Source organism: Sceloporus occidentalis, unplaced genomic scaffold (genome assembly GCF_023333645.1).
Source record: "Sceloporus occidentalis isolate IW3139 unplaced genomic scaffold, rSceOcc1.0.p SCAF_6, whole genome shotgun sequence".
Lineage (NCBI taxonomy): Eukaryota > Metazoa > Chordata > Lepidosauria > Squamata > Phrynosomatidae > Sceloporus > Sceloporus occidentalis.
The window spans coordinates 131,191,932-131,210,736 of NW_028316986.1; the positions used below are offsets into that span (position 1 = coordinate 131,191,932).

The following is an 18,805-nucleotide window of genomic DNA, read 5'->3' on the forward strand; positions in this document are numbered from 1 at the left end:
TCTTAGCTGCCCACTGGGAACTGAAATAGGATGGAGCCAGCTTGACTTCCCTTGAAAGGGAATTTCACAGTCGGGATGCTTCTGCAATATATTCCCTGTCAGGTGTCTCTTGCATAGGTGGGGCATACAATGGGACCTTTGCTAAAGATTTCACATTTGGGGCAGGTTCATGAGGGAGGTGGTAGTCCTTCAGCTATCCTTGTTCCTGTTGTTGTGTGCCTTCAAGTCATTTCTGATTCATGGTCACCCCAAGGCTGTGTTGACAAACCTATGGCACATGTGCCCTTTCTGGTACATAAAGCCATCATTGAGGGCACATGGTGGCCACAGGAGGGCTGGGGAGGCATGCTTGCCGTGGCCCAGTTCTTCCGTGGAAAACTGTGCCTTCAAGTCATTGCTGGCAACCCCTATCATGGGGTTTTCTTTGCAAGCTTCCTCAGAGGGGGATTTCCATTGCCTTCTCTGTGGCTGAGACAGTGTGACTTGCCCAAGGACTCCCAGTGGGTTTCATAGCCAAGTGAGTTTTTTCAGAGGACGTTTGCCATTGCCTTCCCCTGGAAGGAGCCCTGGTGGTGCAGTGGTTAAATGCCTATACTGCAGCCATTCACTCAAAACCACAAGGTTGCGAGTTCAAGACCAGCAAAAGGGCCCAAGCTCGACTCAGGCTTGCATCCTTCCGAGGTCGCTAAAATGAGTACCCAGACTGTTGGGGGCAAATTAGCTTACTTGCTAATTAGCTTACTTGCTGTTCACCGCTATGATCTTTGGAGTAGCAGTATATAAATAAAACAAATTAATTAATTAAAAATTAATTAATTAATTAATTAATTCCCCTGCAGCTGAGAGAGTGGGACTTGCACAAGGCCTCCCAGTGGGTTTCATGCCTGAGTTGGGATTCAAGCCCCGATCTCCAGAGTCACACACTCAAACTACTGGCTCTTTGTTCTTCTTCTTGTGTTGTGCTTTCTGTGCTTTATTATGCCTGTTGTTGTTGTATGCCTCCACATAACAGTTTCCAATTCATGTCGACTTTAAGTCAAGCTTACCATGGGGTTTTTATTGGCAAGATTTCTTCAGAGGAAGTTTGCCATTGTCTACCCCTGAGGCTGAGAGAGTGCAGCTTGCCCAAGGTCTCCCAGTGGGTTTCATGGCCAAGTGAGTTTCTTCAGAGGAGGTTGCCATTGCCTTCCTCCGAGGCTGAGAGAGTGCGACTTGCCCAAGGTCTCCCAGTGGGCTTTATGGCTGAGTTGTGATTCAAGCCCCAGTCTCCAGAGTCATACTCTCAAACCACTGTCTCCCTTTGTTCTTGTTCTTGTGTTGAGCTTTCTGTGCTTTATTATGTTGTTGTTGTTGTTGTGTGCCTCCACACAACAGTTTCTTATGGTGGCCTTAAGGCAAGCTTACCATGGGTTTTTCTTGGCAAGATTTCTTCAGAGGAGGTTTGCCATTGCTCATTGCCTTGAGACTTGAGAGTATGTGACTTGCCCAAGCTCACCCAGTGAATTTATATGGCCAAGCTGGGAATTAAACTCCAGAGTTGCAGTCCAACATTCAAACCACTACTCCACTCTTTCTCTCCTTACTATCAGCTATACTTCCACCAAGCCATTTGTGCAGGTCAAAACCAATGCCCTTTATTTGATCTAATGTACTGTAGGTACACTATGGTTACCTAGGTTATTAAACTGTGCTCCAGAGGCTTGGTGGTCTGGTAGGCCTCATGTAGGCCATGGACCATATTTTGCCCACTCCTATTATAAGCAATAAAACTGATCAAAGCTCAAAAAGTAGTGAGGCTCAGTAACAGGCTGGGATGGGACAGAGAAGCAAAAAGCAGCTGTAGGATTGGCAAACCCAGGAAATATTTTTATGTGCCCATATCCCTTTAGATTTTAAATCACTGTATGCAGTTGATCCATCTGGAATTTTCTTTTGCCCTTCAGGTCTATTTAATGCAATATGCATAATAAAGAGCTATGATGTTGGTACTACAAATATATGCATGCCACTTCCAAGGAGTTGGAGATTTTAAAAAGTGAAACTTGTTTGCTTGTGATAAACCAACTGTCCATTATTTTGCTTGTTGGCTAGATGTTCCACTGTTCCCAACAACATAAGATTGTCTGATGCTACATAATTGATGACTCCATCCTTCAATGTGTTCGAGAAAGATGCAATTGTTTAGAAGGAAGGAAATTTTCTTAAATGCTGGAGCACTTAATTAGATGAATGTACACAGGTGCGCCTATGCGATGCTCTTTGTGTGTTCATGTGCACTTCTTCAATTGCTCTCAGTTTGACCCTTTCAGCTGTAGATTAACACTTTTTTCCAGTACGATGTAAAAACTGCTGTGTCTATAATTGCAAAATTACTGTACTGAGCTTATTGCTTGGTAAAGGCTATCTACTTGGCAAAATAACTTGATTTTATTTTTTTCCCCACCTGCTGCTAACAGCAATTATCTTGTTCCTTTAAGAATATTAAAAATGCTGATTTGTTGGACCACATATAGTTATAAGTGTATTGAAGTTTGCCATGGGTAGTAGGGTTATTATTATGGGTTGTTTTTTTTTTTTTTTTCTTATTTCCACAAAGTTACAAATAAGTAAGCAGTTTAATCATACTCTATGCCTGGCCTGGATCCGAAGAAATTTCCTTATGACTAACATGACTTCTGAGGGACTTCCTCTTCCATATTCTCGTGCACCAGTTCATTATCTGTAGATTTGAGCCTAAGGCTTGGTACACACCTCCTTGAAAGTCCAGGCTCTAGGCTTCCGGTTTTCCTCCGGAGGGACACTGCAGCAGCCAAAGTGTGTGGTGTCCCTCTGGACCAAAAAGAACTCGGAAAAAATAAGTTCTTGGTGCGTGCGGATGCCGTCATGTGATGCATTCATGATGGAAGCGTGGTGCCTGGAGGTGCAGACGCGGAGCTGCACTTGTGTCATGCACACACACCCCATATGGACGGCGCCGGGTAAAAATGGTGCCGTCCATATGTGCTAGGGTTCCAGAGCGTGCGAATGCTGCATGCTCCGGAACCCTAGAATTGGCCCCAGGTCGCCGCAAACCGTCAGTCTGTACTGGGCCTAAGCTTGTTCAAACAAACCCACACACATAGGAAACTGGATCCTATTGGATAGCCTCGACATCTGGAAAGCTGTTGAATTGCATTGATTCAGCATGTCTTCTCTTATTCCAACTACAATAGGATTCAGTGCAAAGGATCAGTTTGCCCTGTCCTGGAATTCTATAGGTCTAACAGTCTCTGACATGTCCATCATTGTTCTAGGGAGATCTAGGTGTGCTCCCACAGACATGATTTTCCACTTTGTGGAATATTGGGGAGGAAAGGTTGGAGGAGATTTGAGGAGCCAGACTACAAGCCTTGGGGACTATTTGAGGTCCACGGGGTGCACTTACCCTCTCTACTCATATAGATAGGGGGGATTCTATTGCTACCATCTTTGTCTACCTGATGCTTCCTCCTGCTGACTAGGTTGCAGCTATCTTGGTTCAGATGCTCTAGATAGTCAGAACTTCTAGGCCTCCTCCTGCTGTTTAGTGCAATGCTCCCATTTGCTTTAGGCCCCTCTGACAGCCTGGCAAGGGTGTGGCATACTTAGCTTCCAGCAAACTACATTTCTTTCCCTCTCTCTACCTTCAACTTTGTCCAGTACCATCTGCTTCTTTGCCTCTCCAGTTGGAGATGGAGCCAGGACAATTGCTTCTCTGCACACCTTACTGAAAACTTGGTGCAGACACCCTGCTATCCTGAGTAGCTAGCTCAGCTTTTGCCTTCCACTTGCCATCAGGGAGAATGGGCCCACCTGGTGAGGTTGATAGCTGTGTAGTGCTGCACATTCCCTGTTATTCTCATTTCTGCCCTGCTTTCATGTTTCCCTTGCCTGGCATCTGGCTCAAATAAAATACAGTAACTTGGGCAGCCTGTGGCCTCTTACACCACCATTCTGTGGAAGTAATCGTTGCTCAGTTCATGAGCTTCCTTGACCAAGCAGATTATGCTATTGCCATCACCATTTTGCCAGAAATACCCTATTATTCCATAAGTGACCACTAGTAATAGTAACTTCTTGAAGTATACAAAAATTCACAATAGTTTTTGTGTTTTTCCTGAATATTTTTTTTTAAAGGCAGGGGAGTACTTGCTATTAATGCTCATTTTTCAATTGTGGAACTGCAGCTAGAGCTTGGACAATAGGCAAGATAGTGGATACAGATGGGGTAGGGGCAAGGATGGAATTGTGGAGTGGTCATTCATCAAAATGCTATCATGCTTTACTGTTTAATAGCCATAAATAATGTCTCTAGTGTTCAAGAATTATTACAACCTAGCCCCTATCTTTCTGAAATATTGTAACTTTCTTTTCTGGGAACATCCCTGTAATATGTGTCATGTTGTTTTTGTTAGCTGCCTTTGAGTTGACTTTGGCTTATGGTGACACCCCAAAAGGAGACATATCCAAGACACCCTATCCTCAACCACTCTGCTCAGGATCAAGGCGATGGCCTCCTTGATTTGTTCTAGAACCTATTTGTGGCTGTCCATGGTATCCCCACCACACTTCTCCAGCACATCTTTAATGAGTTGATTTTCTATAAGATTTCTTCACATTCCAGTTCTCACATCTGTACATGGTGATGGGGAATACTATGGTTTGAATGATCCTAACTTTAGTGTTCAGTTTTATATCTTTGCACTTAAAGATCTTGTCTAGTTCTTTCATAGCTGCCCTTCTCAGTCCTTCTCTTCTTCTGACTTCTTGACTGCAGTTGCCATTCTGATAAACAATTGTTCCAAAGTATGGGAAATTTTAACTATTTCAGTTTAACTATTTTGAATGAATTTGTGTAATTTTCCCCTGGTCATTATTTTTGTTTTCTCCATGTTCAACAGTAAGCCTTTGCGCTTTCTTCTTTGATTTTCCTTAGTAATTCTTTCAAGTTTTTGCTGTTTTCTGCTAGCCTTACGGTGCGCACTGTCTGCATATCTTAGAAAACAGCAAAAACAATTACTTAGGAGGACTGAAGATCATTCCTCTGATCTTCAGTCCTCCTTCCCCAAATATATATGTGTCATATTCATACACATTGTCCAAAATAGCAGGAGGAAAGAACATGCAAATCATCCCCCTCTCCTCATCTCTCCCACAAAGAAACCAAATACACTAAATATATTCTTCTGAAATCTTGCTTTCCACCTGCTTAGGGCCACCTCTGTGCTACCACTTTCAGGACAATAGCCTATAAAGTAAACTAGAAGAAAAGCAAGTCCTTTCCCCCTCCTTTTCCTTTTAATTTTATGTGTTTGTTTTTGATAATCTCTCAAAGGGAAGACTGCTTGCTCATAAATCTCTGCATCTATTCAGCTGAAACATAGTACACTAATTCCCTCACAAGACACAGCTATGCTGGCACATTATATCCAGTTCTATCAAGGAATTAACAGATGAGGCAGTTCAAGTTTTAAAAGAGTGAACAATAAATGCATGTATAAAACAAACTCTTGCACCTATTTATCTGAAGTTTGGCAGGTACGCTCCCCTCTTAAGGGCCTACTGTGTCAGTGCTTTATCTCATTCTGACAAAGAGAAGGGGAAAGATTCAGCCATTGTTGGATTTCCAATGATATCAATGAGAAGTATGATTATCAGTGGGAACCATGATATTTCAGAATCCAAGTTGATGTAAACTGACCTGAATTAAGCCATTTTCCAAATAATCAGAGAGGTCTAGATCAAATTTTGTGGTTAATGTACATCCTTAACTCACACCAATGACAACATTACTTATTCCCTGTGCTGTATTTTAGAGAGCTGAAATCATTATATTTACTATGCTTATATTATGCTCTCTTTTTTTTAAGTTAACACAAGGTTCACAGTTCTCTCATGCAAGCACTGAACAGATCCAACTTCTACCATTTTAGATAATAATAATCATAATAATAGTAGTAAATTTTATTTATATTTCCCGCCTCTCCCTGTGGATCGAGGCGGGATTACAGCAAAGAATAAAAACCACAATACAATACAAAATACAATATTATCTAAAAATACGGTCAGTAAAACAACAACAATATTACTATCAATCACTAAAAAGGCCAAATCGTCGTCAATTTTCCATGCTATCAAGTCAGAGTGGGAATGTTCAGCTATAAAAGGTCAGGTGGATAGGCCCGCCAGAAGAGATCCAGATCTCTTCTGGTAAGTTATTCCATAATTTAGGGGCTTAGGTGGTCTCTGATCATCCATACTATTATTAATTTTCAAAGCATGAGGGTAATTTCAATTGTGTCAATTTGGGGTTAAAAATTGGTCCCTAGACTTACAGAGCATGTTATGTACCATTGGGCTACCACCTACTGCCACCATGCTGATGAAAGTCAGCACTCACTGACACAGTTTGGCAAAGCACACTGCCAGATTTTGCTCCCGATCATGCTGATGTGCTATTAGTCCTTAGGTGTGATAAGTTCCTTCCACAACAGTTCTGAGACTGGGTGGTGTCAGTCTCCCTTGCCCTATTTCCAAACAGGGTAGTTTTGTTTTGTTTTGTTTCACATTTGTGTCACTAAATCACTAAATCACATTGCCGTAATTGCTAAGTTGCATTACAAATAAAAATTAAAAATGAAAGGCATGCTGGGTAGAGCATAGGGCAGCAGGGCGGCAATAAGAGGGAGTGTGGAAGAAAATGTGAAAAACCCTTGATGACAGAAACAGCCTCCATCATGCTAGTGAAGGGATGTACAATAAGGAAACAGTATCTATTTCCTAGTATCCTAATATGATGGCAGTATCCTATTATGATGGCTTTGAGAAGGCGGCTTGTGTGATAAAGCTGGGTGATAAAAAAACAGTTGACTCAGTAGAACTTACCTAATGTTTGAGTTTGGAAGTCCCATTAATTGAATAGCTGTTCCCCAACTGGGACTTGCAATTAAGTTTAGCCCACAATCTTTTTCAGTATCATACTATGCCAAACTGATATTGAAGTTTAAAATAAGTATCTTGTTCTTTAAAATGCCTGCTCAGCTGAAATAGAAAATAACCCCAGATGATTTTGCAATTGCATTAGAAATCCATCAGTGTTCAATATAACACTGAAAAAGTTCATTTTTTTTTTCATTTCATTTATTTTAGGGTTACCATTGTATCTGCCTAGCAGGCTGGGAAGGGCCATTTTGTGAATCAGAATCTGATGAGTGTGATTCTATGCCTTGTGAGAACAATGGGACTTGCATTGATATCTTCAATGGCTTCCGGTAAGAATCATTCTTTCCATTTCCAAATGAACTGGGGTATTTGAATTATGATTTATAATTTCTGCCTCTTCTTTTTGTTTCTCCATTTGCTGAAATTCAGCACTGCCATATTACAATAAACAGGCAGTGACATTTTGAAGATGGTGTTTGGGCAGACCCATGGTTCTCCAATGTAGTCTGCTCAGTGAAAGAGAACATGCAAAGACAGGCAGCATGCTACTGTCATTTTCTCTCTACTCTTCCCATGCAGACAGTGACAATGTGAAAAAGAAATCCTCCACTATACATGGAAGCTCTCCACACTGTTAGAAGCTATGAAAAATCCAGAATGACAGTAGGAGACTTCCCATCAGTTGAGAAACTTGCATTGTGATTTTTCATGCTGTGTGGGTGGTAAAATGAGCAGTGAGAAGTAGAGTGGGAGACAGAGCTAGCATAATCCCTTTCTTATGTGTCAGTGTGATCAAGTTTTGCGAATGTCTGAATTCTTGATTGTCAGGTGAGTGTGACCAGATGTTTATCCTCTTTAGTACTTATATAGACAGGATTTCTCCCTTTCAAATGTCTATATTTCATGTCTCATTGTTCATGCTCACTTTGTGGTACAGTTTCTGCTTTCTTAACCAAGATGGTCGTTGACATGAAAGGTGCTTTCTGTTCTGCAGAGATGCCAAAGAGAGGAGTCAAAATCCCAGTGCTTGAATCAAAAGGAGGAAACATGGTCAGACCCTTTAGATCTTGTTGCCACCCATTTAGCTGCTCTTTTTAGAAATCGTTAGGGGGAAATAGATGATTTGATTATAACTGAGGGGATGGGAGGGATGTATCTCTTTGGATCATCAGTTAAATTGGAGTGGCAAGTTTGCATTTCAAAAATAATAACCTGTAGAGCACCCATTGTCATTGCCAACCATTTTTTCTTTAGTTACTATTATCATATGAGCCACCATATTGCAACAATTCAAGAAAGATTTAAGTGTACATTGTCCCATTAATTTAGTAGGCTGAAAGCACACAGAACTGTTTCTGTGATTTGTGATCATACTATCTAACAGTTTTACCAACTGAATAGGAAACAGCAACATAATTGTGATATTCATGCACATTGTGTTAGTGATGTAGGATTGCACTATAGTGGGGTGCATCCCCACTGTAGTTGCTGTATGTGATAGGAGGAAACATGAGGCATTTCTCCCTACGCTTATATCTCATACATTGTTATTTTGTTCCTAAAATGTCTGTTGAGGAAGAACTATGAGGCCATTCTTTGTTGTATCTCTGAATAATTTATATTATTAATCAAGACCAGATGAGCCGTTATGGTATCCCTGCTCTTTCAATTGCCTTTCATTTGCTTTCTTTTCTAAAATGAGTAAAAAACCTGAGTCTTCTATTCATCCAGGGGTCTAAAAGCATTGCCACGGTTCCATTTTGTGGTGTTGTTAAGGACTGCGTCAGCCCACAGCCCTGAAAGCTTCTATATTTGTTTACATCTCTTTGATAATCAGTTGTAGGTCTTATTGTGCCAAGCTTTTCATTGTCAGAATGAAAGGATTCAGAAGTATTCCAAGAGTGTATCTTTCATTCCTCTCCCTCTGTCAGTGCTGACAATAAATTATCCTGCTGGCAGGGAAAGGTCATTGTGAACTACTTGACTGCACATTCTGAGTAAGTCTGAAAGCAAAAGCTTTGTAAGATTTAATAAGCCAACTTGAATTGTCTTATTTATTTAATTGCCCATCTATCACCAGTTTGGTTTGCTGGTGAAACGTTTTCCTCATTTCCTGTTTGTGTATACAACTAGCTTTAAATTCACAGCATTTATTCTCATTCCCTTTGTGATATGGCAGTATTTGATATTAAGTCAGTCTTATCATGAATCCAAAGGTGAGGCCAGTGCCAGTCACTGATATTGACGTCTCCTTCTAAAAATGTCAAGGGATTTTATAACACTAACAGTATAATTCTGTACATATTTTCTCAGAAGTAAGTTCACTGAGTTCAACAGGACTTACTTGGAGGTACCTGTGTGAAGGTTTGCAGCTTTAATCATCATGAAGCTATATCAGGGGTAGGCAACCCTTTTGAGCCGGGGGCCGGGTTGCTGTCCCTCAGACAACTGGGGGGCCGAAGCCAAAAAATAAATAATTAAATAATTTTTTAAAGACTTAAATAAAAAAATAAACCGGGACAAATGTAGGACAAAATTTTAAAATGGAGGGCACTTTTAAAATAAAAAAGGGAGGACACGCGAAAAAATTTGCTGATTTTTTAAAAAATGTTAAGATAAATGCATGTTTCTGAGGCTTCTATAGACAATTGCCCCACCATGCTCCTCGTGCGAGACGCCAAAAGCCCCGGCAGCAATCGGCGGCAGGACCGGGCTGGGGCCGGTCCCAAGGCCTTGCCGGGCTGCATCCGGCCCGCGGGCCGCAGGTTGCCTACCCCTGAGCTATATCATCACCTGTAGAAACATAAAGCATTTTCTTGTTCTCACCAAGTTTACAGAACCTCTTGATGTGTGAGAGAGATGGGAAAGAATTGATTGCCTTCTCCTCCATGCAATATTTTAAATACTCCAAGAGTATTTTATCAGGGTAAAGAGATATGAAGAGTCTTCTCAGTAGTTTAAATTGGTTAGGATTCCAACACTTTTAATACACATGTTGGAATTTTAATACACACTTCACAGGATGAAAAGGAGAACAAGACCACTTAACCCTGTAGAAATTGAAAGGAAAAAATTAATTCATGAACAGTAGACTAATTTGTTTTAAGTAATCTTGTTAACCCCCTAATGGAGCAACACTCCTGAAATGAGAGACCTCCTTAGCATTTATGAGTAGAAACTGGACACTGGTACAGTACTGAATGAGAGCAAGACGTACTTGAGCCAAGACTGCAACGTGGTAATCCAACCAAAGGTAAGAGCTGGACAGAGCAAACTGCTGAGAGTGTCGAAGGGTATACCAGCAGTGGTGAAACCCCAATGTTTTCTTGAAAACTATTCCATTTTTTATGCGAAAGGGCACTCCACAGAGACCACCAGTATATTGTGGAAGAATGTAAAAATCTCTCAGTCTCAATTTTGCTGCATTTCACCAACATTTGCGCAAATTTCTTAATTTTCCTCTAGTGTGCATATTTAGGCATTCATTTTACTTCACTTATGCATTCCCTCATTGAGTTAAGTGTTAATGCATTTTTAAATTGTGCACATTTAACTGGTTAAAATTACAAATCTGCACATTTTATGTGCACACTTCCTCCAAAATGCTTTTTTTCATGTAGTGACTTTATTGCTTATGCATTTTATGTTGTATTTAGTGATAACAGACTTCACAACAAACATACTTAAAACAACTATGCAAAAAATAGATTTCTATGCCAAAGAATCAGAACAATATTAGTCAAACACAAAAAGTATTTAAAGACCAATTTTGTGATAACTTGGCTGTGTGTGACAGGAGTACATGGAGGAGAAACTACAATTTCCTAAGTTCTGTCAGGCTCTTACCAACCAGAGTGCAAGGCAAGCCTTTCCTCACCTTTCTTTACCCTTTCTCCCAGGTGGATGCTTCCCATCTTCCAGGTTTATATAATTTCCCTCTAGTTCTGGAACACATCCAGGGAATGAGGGGTCAGTGGATAGTCTGGATCCAAAGCGACCCAAGAACACTACCTTTTTGTCTGGCATTATTGGTGTAGCTATAGTGCTGGACTTTCTGCCAAAATGCTTTATAAGGCGGGTTACAGACCGCCTGTTTGGGGCGGACTGTACCCGCCCCTTTCCCCAGTGTATCGGGGCCTCAGTGGTCAGAACGGCAGCCGCTGAGGCCCCAATCCGCCGCTTTTCAGAAGCGGCAAAACGCCACTTCCCCGCAGCTTGAAAAGGGGTGTCCTTGGGGCTTCAAGCCCCAAGGACACCCCACAGCAGCGGGGAGGGGGAGAAAGGGGCCGCTTGGCCCCTTTCGTCCTTGCTTCGCTGGGCGCAGCCGTCTGAAGGCTGCGCCCAGCGAAGCAAAGCGGCGCCGCAAACCAGGAAGGAGCTCCGACACAGAGTTCCTTCCTGGTTTGCGCTAAGGGCGCCCTAGGCACCCTGGCACAGAGCGAGGATGTCACATCCGCGCCACCCCATATAGAGGTGGTGCGGCCGTGACATCCTGATGACGGCAGCCGTCTGGAACGGCCGCCGTCATTTTTTATGCACGGAGCGCGTATTAGGGTTAGGGAGGTGCGGAAGCACCACACCTCCCTAACCCTAGTACGCGCTCCGCACGTACTTTCATGGCGGTCTGTAACCCGCCTAAGTCTTGGAAATGTGCAAATTCTTGAGGTGAAATGCATTTCTCCTTACATTGATGCTGAACATGTATAAAGTGGGTATTTTCATTAAGAGTATTAATGATGGGGGACACCTGGCTTAAGGAGACTACATGTGAAGGGGATCTAGGAGTCCAAGTAGATCACAAGTTGAACATGAGTCAACAGTGCGATGCGGCAGCTAAAAAGGCCAATGCAATTTTAGGCTGCATCAATAAAAGTATAGTGTCTAGATCAAGGGAAATAATAATGCCACTGTATTCTGCTTTGGTCATGCCCTACCTGGAATATTGTGTCCAGTTCTGGGCGCCACAATTCAAAAAGGACATTGAGAAATTGGAGCGTGTCCAAAGGAGGGCGACTAAAATGGTGAAGGGCCTATTTATACCAGTACTAACCACACACACACCAAAACAAAAAACAAAAACCCCACACTACCTTCCAGTTCTGAATAAATGATGTTTTTATTTAGAAAGGTGCAAGGGAGCACTCAAACCTGCAAGAACTCATTCAGCAATAAGATTCACACAAGTCTACAGAAAGAGAAGGCTGAGAATTTGGATAGTGGAAGATTTTAGGGTTAAGAGGGGTTATATTTGCCTGTCTTGAAGAGAGAGGACCACGGGAGACTCGAACAGCATCTGAGGGTACACCTGGAAAAAATGAACAAGAATGATTAGGGGCAAAGTGTTTTATACCTAAAAACTTGCCATCAGGGTATGTGTTGTGTACCCAAAAGCTTTGATGATTTTTACCAAGGAGTGAATAAACTGGTCTGGAAAACCAAGAATTGGGTTGCAACCACCAGTCCTGGATGGGATCACACTCTCCTCCAGTGACTGTGTTCGCAGTCTGGGGGTGCTCCTTGACTTGTCGCTCCTGGTGACAAATCAGGTGAATGCGACGGTCAGGAGCGCCTGTTATCAGCTTTGGCTGATACGCCAGCTGCGCCCTTTTCTGGAAGTAAGGGATCTCGAGACTGTTGTGCACGCACTGGTAACCTCACGCCTTGACTTCTGTAATGCGCTCTACATGGGGCTACCCTTGTGCCTGGTTCGGAAACTACAGTTGGTTCAAAACTTGGCAGCCAGGCTTGTGTCAGGAACATCTAGAAGGGACCATATCACTCCGGTTCTGAGGTCCCTCCACTGGCTGCCTATTGGTTTCCGGGCCCAGTACAAGGTGTTGGTTATTACCTTTAAAGCCCTAAATGGCTTGGGTCCAAGCTATCTCAGAGTCTGCCTCTTCCCATACAATCCTCCCCACACCCTCCGGTCCTCTGGGAGGAACTTGTTGCAGCCTCAAAAATCAAGGCTTGCGGCGACCTCCCGGAGGGCTTTTTCTGCTGTCGCCCCCTGGCTCTGGAATGACCTGCCGGACAAGATCCGTCAATTAACATCTTTAGACAGCTTCAAGAAGGCTGTCAAGGCGGATCTCTTCAGGCAGGCCTTCCCAGACTGAAATATCCCGGCCTCAGGATCTCAGGATCTCCCCCCTCCTCAGTAATGTCTCCAAAGCCCCCTTTTTCTTTCTTTAGAACTGAAGTTGCAGTGGTTTATTGGTTGGTTTTATTTTGTTTAATTTATTGTTGGTTTAACTAATTATTGTGGTTTTAAATTAGATATGCAGTTTAATAACTTTTTAAGGGGGGAGGGAAATATATTGTTTTTATGCTGTATGTTATTTTAATGGGTGGTATATAAATAAAAATATTATTATTGTTGTTGTTATTATTATTATTATTATTATGTAGTAGTAGTAGTGATTTTTAGCACCAAGATGTCAGTGCATTGAAGTGATCTGAAAGAAATTATTAGAGAGGTATGTGAAATGTAGAACCTCAAAGAGAGAAAACAGGATAAGATCTCTGTTTGTTATGACAAATGTCTTCCTTTGTTCCTTCCATTTCCTTTCCCATAGCAAATGCAAAATACAGGTAAAAGGAATGTGTCATATTTAGCATAACCCATATTATTATTATTATTATTATTATTATTAGCCGGGCATGCCCTGGCCAGCATGAACTCAACACTGGTGCATCTCTAGCAACTTTGGGCCACTATAATTCCCAAAATATGTATTAGGTCATCATCATGATGGCCAGTTATGGTCCATGCTAGAGATTAATTATGAAGACCCCATATGCAGCAGGAGGGATTGCAGGGTATGCTAACACCGCCCTGTGCACACCTTAAAAACTAAGCTGACTGAAAGAGGTCTATGATTCTAATGAGAAGGCTGCTGAAGGATGACACATCCAGCCCCTTCTACACCTTGTGGTGTGATGATGAGGAGCAGCTTCAGAGACCTCTGTAGGGTTTTGTCAAAACTATTCATCACACTATGGCTTGTTGGTGGAAAGGGGCGTCATGGATCATATTTCAGTGCCCTGCTCGCTAGCATTATAGAACTCCTTCAATTGGTGTGACTCTTTGGATTTCTATTTGTGCCACAAATGTGCCACAATTTTAAAGGTGAATAGCAAAATTTGCAAGGTCAAAAGTCTAACTTATGACCTTGTAAATACGAAACATGATGCCAACCCACAACTTTCATGTCTTCTCCTCTAAATTCTGCATAAATGGTACCTTACACAGAGTCATTACTTCCTGCACTGCTTTTTAATACTTTCAAAAACTGTCCAGTACTGTAGAAATAGGAGGATGGCACGCTATATCCCATCAAAATTGCATGCAGAGGAAATAATGTATCCAAGAACTGAAAAGCATTTTGCATGCTGGAAAGTGCTATTGAGATTGCTGAAGTAGTAAAATAATATAAATAAATCTAGATATAGTTGACAGAGAGTGAAATACACAGTTTAGAGAAAGAGAGAGAATGAAGATATCACATATGCATCTGCCATTCACTTGCATTCTTCCTTTGGCTATATTCTATTTTTTTCCTCTTTATGGTAATATTGCTTAGATGATGGTGTGGATACATTATTTGCACCTCTCCTTTTGTTCTTCAGAATACTGAGTTCTCAGCTACCTGCCCATACAGATAACACCTGGGAGGTGGTTATACAAATATTTAAACAGGCCTTTATAATTTTAGCAGCAAGCATATTAAACCTATTCTCACCAAGAACCATTTCCATCTTTTTCCACCCAAAGGAGAATAAAAATAGGCCATATTTTAAATATTATCCTTGCCTCATGCAAGATAGCTGGGGCATCCATTTTGCTTTATGTGCAGGTATAAACAGAAACATTGGCTTGAAAAATGTTTACCACATTTTGATAGCAGGTTGTTTTAAATTTTTATGTTTGAGGGTTTTTATGTAAAAACGACACTGCTCTGAGAAACCACTGACAAATAAACAAAATATGTGCCCTTTGGGCAGGAAGCAATGCAGAAGTTGTTTAATAAGTCTTACTGAGCCTGGATGGGGAAATCACTGCTAAAGGCAGCCAAAACCAGAGAAGTGTGGAATGCTACAGTGAAGTACACAAAATCTTATATGCAGTTTTTGGAGTGGAGGTGCACTTGTAAGAGAATATAGTCATAGCAAATTAGAAATGAAAGGTATTGGATACATTGGACTTTTATTTCATCAAAAGGGAATGAAATATCTGAATTTATTCTATGATCTATAGAGGTAGGAACTAAAGCAGCTTTACCCAGTTACCCAACAAAGGCTATATGAAAGGAGGAAACAGTAGTTCACTCGTCGACAAAGTCAGACTAGTCCTTTCTTTTGGTTTTTGTTTCTTTTACAACAAAGTGGTAACTCATTTGCTCCTGTTCTAAAGAGGAAGGAAAAAGGGGGTAGTCATACAGTGCAGTTTTTGAGCCAGTCTCTGGAGAGATTCATTGTCAATTGCAGGTGGCCTCCATATCCTAATCTGAGGCAAAGAAACAATAGTGCAGCATAGTCATTGGACTGAATTGTGGGACAAGTATCAATGTTCATGATCCCCCTCTAAGCCATTTATATAGATCAAGCTCTGGGTCTATAGTTTGGTCAGGAATGATTTAACAATCTTATTAAGACTACAGATTAAAAGAATAGTCAAAAAAAGATATCTCAAGATAGATATCCAATGAGAGGAGGGGATTTATCAAGCAATTTTTATTTTTATTTATTTATTTTGCTTCTCCTTGAGAGTTAAAAGAAAAATACCTTTTAAACCACAACTGTGATTTTTTTTTTAAAAAAAGCACTGTATTGTATTTTCCATAAAACAACATATTTTGCTATTAAAAATGAATTTTGGTCTGAAAAAAAGTCCCTAACTGTTAACAATTATCAGAAAATGTGCAAATATTGTCATAATCTCACCTAGTGGAGAGGAATCTTTTGACAAATGGAATAATGAAATAGAAAAAGTGAAGATTTACATTCCCAACCACTAGCTTTATCCACAGTTCAGTGTGCATTTTAAGGGGGGAGGGGTGATTTTGGATGCCCTCTTGAGCTGCCTTCCCACTGGGCATATAAAGCGACATATCGCTGCGAGTCTGGATCGGATCAAGTTTCCGAGTCGTATTCAAATCAGGTCCATCATTCCCATTACAAAAGGGAGCAAACATACTCAGTTTTTCTTGACCCATGTTCTCATTACCATTGATATTTCTCCATTGTATTTTGACACGGGTTTTTTTGTTCCTCATTCCCATTGCCTTTCTGGAACCGTTTTTTTAAAGCTGTCAATCAAGCGCTTAGGCGATTAGACATAACAGTGACATCTAATCCTACCTTCTTCTTCTTATCCCCCCTTCTTCTTCCAACCACCCCAATATGCAGCAGCCAGCCACCCTTTTTCTGTCTCAAAAAAGGAAACAAGGCTGGATGCAGGAGCTACATTCAGGGTTTTGGTTCCCCCCCCCCCCTCTTTTTCCTTTCCACTCACAAAAAGTTTTCGCCAGCCTCCCTTTCTCCATATCCCTTCTCCTCTTTCATTTCTTTTCCCCTCCCTCTAAAAAAACAGTTTAACTTTCTGCTTTTTTTAAAAAAAAAAAGTTTTACACACTCGAATATTTATTATTATTATTATTATTATTATTATTATTATTTGCAAAGAGAGGGAGAGAAGGGTGGCTCTGTGGGGAATTTGAAGAGAAAAAAGTTGGATTGGATAGGTATTGGATTGTTATTGGGTTGGACATAAAAAGAGAGGGCGTTGTATTTCTTAGCATTCCTCCCTTTAATTTTTTTTGGGGGGTGCTTAGGCAGCCTAAGGCCCTTTAATTACAGTTGGGAGCATCGGGGTTTTCCAAGGCAGAAAGAGGCACCCACTTGCAACCCAATGGGGCTCCTCATGAGCAAAAGCCTCAGGTCCATCATTCCTGCCTGAGGAGGATTTGGGGGAAGGCATTTCCTTCCCAGTAAGCCACCACAAAGCTGAGGAGTGCCTGAGTGAGGAGGCTCCTGGCCTCCATAGGTCTCTTCCCCAGAAGGGGGACTCTTCTTCTTCAAACCGCCCCAATATGTAGCAGTCAGCCACCCCTTTTCTGTCTCAAAAAAGGAGACAAGGCTGGATGCAGGAGCCACGTTCAGGGTTTGGGGTTTTTTCTCTCTCTTTGTTTTTCCTTTCCAGTCACAAAAAGTTTTCACCAGCATCCCTTTCTCCATATCCCTTCTCCCCTTTCCTTTCTTTTCCCCTCCCTCTCCAAAAACCCCAGTTTAACTTTCTTTTTTAAAAAAAAGTTTTTAAAAAGTAAAGTTTTACACACCACCTGGGTACGCGAACAGGGGAAATTGGCACCAGGAATACCAGGAAAGAACAAAGCTGGTGACACCCCTGGGACAGCCCCTTGAACATTGCTCCTCCCCTGATTCGGACACCCTTGTCATTCCCATTAATTTGCCGCGCATCCAACACAGCAGCTGCAAAAAAAAAAAAAAAAAAAAAATCCTCTGGAAAAGTGATGTCAGGATAACCCAGGTTATCCACTGCTGATTTGGGTTTTAGCTAGAGAAATTGATCAAAGTTGGATCGAACCCAGATTCAAATGGGAATGATTTTCCTTAAACAAGGATCGAACGTGAGTTCAAATGGGAATGAAGTTCCTATAATCCAATTCTTGATTCGATTTATAGGCCAGTGGGAATGGGGCCTTGGTGCTTTGAAAGAAGACTCCTTCAGTTTGGAGCCTCACATAAAAACCACCCTAAGGTTTAGGTCTGAAGTTCATTTTTTGGGAAGATTTAGATGTCTTCTCAATGACAAAGATGGAATGGTCAACAAATAGCTCCATACCGTACTGTGCCAAGATTGTATGAAATTGGCAGAGATAAGCTGGAACCCATTTGGTGCTTTATGCTGAGGTAAGTAGAGCTAGCACCAATATAAGTACCTTTTTGGCATTGCAGAATATATTTTTCTTAGCTGCAGAATGGCAAACAGATGGTGCCAGGGCACACTTCTGTGGCTAATCAGTGGTTAGAAGCAGAACTGTTCCCTGGCACCATCTTCCTACAGTTGCAATGCCAGAGAAAAAGAGTGACTAACAGATCTGGGAGAGTGAAGATTGCTTTTTCTTCTCTTCTTCTGCATGGGAGAGGGTTGGACTGGGCAGCTCTTCTGGTCTCTTCTAACTCTATGCTTCTATAATTCTATGCCTCTCCAACACCATTTAGATAGCATTGAAGTACATCTCCACTCTTCTTGCTCACAGGATTGCTCTGGGTCAGAAGAAGAAAAGACTTTGCCTTCCCCTGAATTTACATTTTTTGAACTTCAGATTCTTTTTAGTACTGAATATGAAGAAATTTGTGAATTAGTTAAAAGTCTTCACAAACAAACTGCAATGATATTGTCCGTTGTTTGCATGAGCCAAACTCAACCAATGTATGTGTTCTCAACATGGAAATGATTGTATTGATCCTGCCTGCTATATAAGTATAAGAAATGAGAAGCTGCTGAAGAAAAGGTAGTAGCAACCATAATGCAGCACAACCATGGTTTAGTACTGAGGGATTCAAATCCAGTTTTTTAAAACTTAAGCTCTCAAAGCCCAGAGTCTAGACTGATCTGAGAGGAAACTATTACTGTTCATGATCATCCTCTAAAACGTTTATATATAGGTAGAGCTCTATGTCTAAATTTGGTAAGGCAATGATCCTCCAGTCATATCAAGTTGGTGATGCAAAAAAGTCTCATTGTTTCTTGTGTCATAATAATAATAATTTGTTTTATTTATATACCGCTATTCCAAAGATCATAGCAGTGAACAGCAAGTAA

General features: G+C 41.3%; 1 protein-coding gene across 1 annotated transcript in view; it reads left to right on the forward strand.

Annotated features, from left to right (window-relative positions):
• Nucleotides 1-18,805, forward strand: part of EYS (EGF-like photoreceptor maintenance factor) — a 670,725-nt gene that overhangs the window by 38,804 nt on the left and 613,116 nt on the right. Inside the window, exon 2 of the mRNA XM_089530993.1 lies at nucleotides 7,168-7,289. Coding sequence (XP_089387119.1) covers nucleotides 7,168-7,289 — 122 coding nt within the window. The remainder of the gene's footprint in view (nucleotides 1-7,167; nucleotides 7,290-18,805) is intronic.